This window comes from Elephantulus edwardii, unplaced genomic scaffold (assembly GCF_000299155.1).
Source record: "Elephantulus edwardii isolate Elephantulus edwardi_28Jun2011 unplaced genomic scaffold, EleEdw1.0 scaffold00090, whole genome shotgun sequence".
Lineage (NCBI taxonomy): Eukaryota > Metazoa > Chordata > Mammalia > Macroscelidea > Macroscelididae > Elephantulus > Elephantulus edwardii.
The window spans coordinates 587,814-592,967 of NW_006399840.1; the positions used below are offsets into that span (position 1 = coordinate 587,814).

The 5,154-nt window shown below is 39.3% G+C and overlaps 1 protein-coding gene across 1 annotated transcript in view; it reads right to left on the reverse strand.

Moving 5' to 3' along the window:
* Positions 1–1,189: 1,189 nt before the first annotated feature.
* The window catches only part of PPP1R12B (protein phosphatase 1, regulatory subunit 12B), a 143,891-nt gene continuing 139,926 nt past the window's right edge, over positions 1,190–5,154 (reverse strand). Inside the window, exon 9 of the mRNA XM_006890533.1 lies at positions 1,190–1,502. Within this exon, the coding sequence (XP_006890595.1) occupies positions 1,483–1,502 (20 nt within the window). The 3' untranslated portion in view covers positions 1,190–1,482. The remainder of the gene's footprint in view (positions 1,503–5,154) is intronic.

Below are 5,154 nucleotides of genomic sequence, written 5' to 3' on the forward strand. Positions count from 1 at the left end.
CAATCCCCACACACACCTCCCACCGCCCCAAGTACATTCCACTATGCAACCTTAATTGTGGACTCTTGTGATAACCATAATACCCTATCATACATCGCTTTTAAATTATTCACTCCCTCATCTGTTTCAGTGCAGTACACACAATTTATCCAGCTTTTCTCAGTCTTGATGAAAGAATCTTACTGATTTCCCAGTTTATCTTTTCCTTAAAATGCCGCTTTTTTAGGGGCATGTACAATACATGTGCTGCAGAGTTCATCAGACAACAGGGCTCATTTCCTTTACTTGGTTCCAGAAATGAAACAACAAGGCAAGAAGATTATAAATGGAAGGTCTAAACTCAGAGAAGAGCACGGAGAGCTATAAATTCTGGAACCCAAAGTGAGAAGACAAAAATGTCCTCATCTTGGGCAAGAATATAGAGGACAGCTGTTTGTGAGGTGATCCTTATTATGCCAATGGGGGTGTGGAAGGGATGAGGGGGGAAATGAGAAGTTTAAAGATTTTCTTCTAATCTTAAAGATTTTCTTCTAATCAAAATGACAAAATGATTATTTGTACTGACTTAGAAAAACTTTTTAGGTCATATCTAGATAATGCTTCTCTAATTCTTTTCCTGTTCCATCCAAGCCCTCACAGCACAGTGATTAAAATGTTTGGCTGCTAAGGAAAAGGTTGGTGGTTCAAACCCACCAGTTTCTCGAGGGGACAAAGATGAGTCCAACTGCTTCTGTAAAATGTAGTCCTGGAAAATGCCATGGGGTCATTCTACTCAGTCCTAGAGAGTCACTCTGGGTCAGAATCAGCTTAACAGCATTGGATTTGGTTTTTTTTACTTTGTTATTGTTGTTGCTGAGTCAGAAGTGACTCATAGCTAACCCGCCAGTGGGTTTTCAGAGACAGTAAGTCACGTGGGAAGAGACAAAATAAATAACAGTAACCTTGTGAAAAGAATACTTAATTAAACCCATCTTCCTTTAAAGGCTTTGTATTTTCCAGAATCAACTTCTTGTTCTGACTGTCAAGTCAGAACCGCCTCATAACTGACCCTCCAAGTGAGATTTTACAGACTGTAAGTCACACGGGAAGACGTGCTCTTCTTTCTCCCTCAGAGAAACTGGTGGATTTGACCACTTGCCTTTGAGTTGGTAGTGCAAGTCCTTATTCATTATGTTACAAGAGCTCCCTGAAATCAACTTAGGGACAGGAAACTATATTCATTATCCCCTCCTAAGAGTGAACTGTCTGTCATAGAAGGAAGCAGTGGTGACATTTCCCCGCACCCTGCCCAAATGCACCTTATCCTTGTTGTCCAGCAGAGCGGAAATCCGAGGGCTTGATGAAGAACGGTAGATGGAGGAGCCGCGGTCTCTCAGAGCTTCCCTGGAATTGGCCACCTCACTCAGCATGTTGTGGCTGCCAGTTTTTCGGAGTCCCAATCTCCAGGAAGAAGGAGATTCATCTTTGGGCTCTTCTGGCTTGTTAAAAAGGCTGGAGGAGAACTATGAGGGAAAAGACAAAACAGGAAGACCCTGGTGAGTCTTTTTCAGTCTATTTACCTTTAAACCTTAATTAACTAAGATCTGAGGCAACACAGTGACAATACAAGGAGGGCAATAAACACAGGCTTTCTGCCAGTGCTCCCTTCCTCACCTGGCAGATGCTAATAATGTCTGAAGGAGAATGGCTGAAGGCTTCTCTTTGAGCCAGAAACAGTCTCTGATTCTTAGCACAGTTCTCCTACCTGACTGAGTTACTCTGAAAAATGAAACTCGTTGCTTTCCCTATGTAATGGCACAGACTTAAAGTACCAGGAGATATGAGTTCCAGAAACAGCTCTGGATTCAGTGAAAAGGAGACATTTTACTTCTTAACAAGCTAACCTGTAAAATGGTAATAATGGGTTTGCCGTTAGTGGTGTGTATCACTGAGTTAATTCTCTATTCACAGCCCTTCAGTAAAGGGTTGTTTTTGTTGTTAAGAGCTGTTGAGTCGACTATAACTCATAGTGACCTTATGAACAATGGATCAGAATCCTGCTCAATCCTATGCCGTCTTCATCATCTCTGACACACTCAAGTCCAGAGTTACAGACACTAGGTTGTACATAAAGGGTAGAACTGTCCTGTGAGGTGTCCTAGGCTGTAATATGAGAGCAGATTGCCACGCCTTTTCTCTTCTTGAACGGCTGGTGGGCTCACCCTGCTAATCGTCAGGTTAGCAGCTGAACCTTTAACCACTGTGCCACCGGGGCTCCCTTAATAAATTAAATTAATCCTCCTAAATAAATACAAAGGAAAAATAAAATCAAGATGAGCTAAGGTAAAGATGCTCCAAGTAATCTTGTTAAGACCATGCTAAGTTGATTTCAGTCAATACTAACTAAAGGTCACTTCATACAAATTCTAACTGCTAATTTCTTACAGTTCTAAGAGTTTCAGGCTTCCCTGACCAGAATCACTTCAAAATAAATTTAAAAAAAACCAAAAAAACAAACATTTAGAGGTCAAAGGGTTAAAACCTTTTTCATTTTGCCAAAAGAAAGCATCTTTCAAAAAGTGATTATGGGTGTGAGAACTGAGCGAAGAGCTGATTAGAGGTAGGGTCCTGGCCCCTTGACCCCACAATGGGGAGAGAGTACAGTGGCTAGCTGGAGGAAGGTGGTCTCTGGTTGCTGTGCTCTTTGCACCACCAAGGAAAACGCCAACCTTTACAAGAGATGGGCACAGGCTGGAGAGATCCCCACCAGGCTACGTGCAAGAACTGGAAGGGTGTCTGGTTAGAGCCTCCATCCTCGACCTTACACTGGATCAAAAGAGTGCAACTGCCAGGAGAAGGGGGATCTCTGGCTGCTGTGCTCATCAGCATCACCAAGGACAATTTCAAATGTTAGAAGAGGCAGGCAGCAGTCAAAGGAGACTCCTGCAAGGCTGCACTGTAGTCCAAAGAGAAGCAGAAGGAACTTAGAATAAAGAGGAATTTCCCTTAAAGGATTCTTGGCATTGAAAGTTGCCTTCCCTCATAAAAGGAATTGTTTAAGTTTGCAGCTAGTAAATAACATCAACAATATACACATAGACCATAGCAATGGCCTAACACATACCAAGAAAAATTTCATATAATGTCAAGAAAGCAGCAGGGAGCTTCAAACATTGTGAAAGGAGGAAAAAATAAAAGCCTCTTCTTAAATAGCAGAGCATATTGCAGACTTAATAAATACCCCAGAGACAGAGAGGTAGACAAAATATATTAGGGTGGAGTCTTATGAACACCTACAGAAAAGGGAACAATTAATGGAATGAAGGCTGAAAACCATAAACAAAATACCCCAGAGGCAGGAAACCAGAAGAAATACATTGAAATGGAGAAATACAAACAGCTACAAAATAAGGTGGAAATGATGGATGAAAGAACGGAAGCCACATGGGGAAAGAAAGAAAGAATGGAAGCCATAAATAAACAGAATGTCTCAGAGGCAGTGAACCAGAAAAAAAATATATCAACGTGGAAGAACATGAATAACTACTGAAGAAATTGCAAAGGATGGTAGAAAGAACTGATACTATAGATAAAAAGGTAGAAGAATTTTTAAAAATTCAACACACTCAACACGAAAAGATTAAACAATCCAATTATGAAATGGGTGAAGGATATAAACAGATGCACCACCAAAGAAGACATTCAGATGGCAAACAGACACATGAACAAATGTTCAAGATCCTTAGGTATTAGAGAGATGCAAATTAAAACAACTATAAGATATCATCTCACCCGAGTAACAATAGCAAACTTCAACAGGGCAGCTAACAAGAAACAATGGCAAAATTGTGGGAAGACTGGAACACTTACTAACTGATGGCGGGAACATAAAATGGTATAACCACTATGGAAAGCAGTCTGGTGCTTTATCAAACAGAAATAAACATACCATTTGACTCTGCAGTTTCACTACTAGGAATATATCGTAAAGAAACTAGAGCCATGACTTAAACATATGTATACACACCCATGTTTATAGCCATGTTAAACACACTAGTGATGAAATGGAAGCAACTAAAGTAACCATCAACAAATGAATGGATAGAAAAACTATCATACAGTCACACAATGGAATATTACACTGCATTGAAAAAAACAATGAACTAGTAAAACATTAAAATAACATGGGGGAGCCTGGAGGACATTGTACTGAATGAAAGGAAAAATACCACCACTGTTATAAAATAGGGTAAACATGGGAGGTTGGGAATGAGAAAAGAGTGGATAGATAATGAACTCTGCATTAGATCAGATGACAGGAAGAACTGTCTGAAAGGAATATGTGATTAGGCATTATACTTATGACAACAATCTGGAAGAAGGGATACATTATGGGAAGGTTTGGGCCAGGGAAAGGGGACAGGGGAAGAATATGTGAAACAATAGAAAAAAAAAAGTAAAACCTTTTCAATGTTAAAACAATAAAATATAAATGTGGCACCAAAAAATCAATATAAGACAGAGTACATCAACACAGTACTAGAATTAACATAAATGTATGAAAACACAATCCAGGATATCAAGACTAAAATGACAAAAGTTTTCAACATGATGAGGTACAAAAAAGCAAAACAGAACAGGTGGAAAAGAAAGTCAATGAGCTGGAAGATAAGCACCTCAAACGGAACATACTAGAAAACAGAGAGAAGACAGAAGGAAAATGGAAAAAACCCCACAACATCTCAAAATTACAATCATGTGGGATGACACAAAAGGAACAATATACACATGATTGGAATCCTAGAACATGAGCAAGTCAGGGAAAGCACTGAGAAAACTGTGGAAGAGGCACTAGAAAGAAAACTTTCCATGCATTAAGAACAAGGAATCCACATTCAAGAAGCACAGCAAACCTCAAACTGACTAGAACACAAAAAGAAAAACATCATGACGATAACAGTCAAATTTCCCAAAATCAAAGATAAGGATAAAATACTAAAAGTAGCAAGAGAAAACAGAGAGTCACCTACAAAGGAGAACCAATTAAAATAAGTTCGGATATCTCAGCAGAAACCTTTTCATATTTGTTTGAGTATAGTTTTTCATAGTATTCTAATGTTAGCTTTTTTATTTTAGTTGGGTCTGTTGTGATGTTACCTGATTCATCTCTTATTC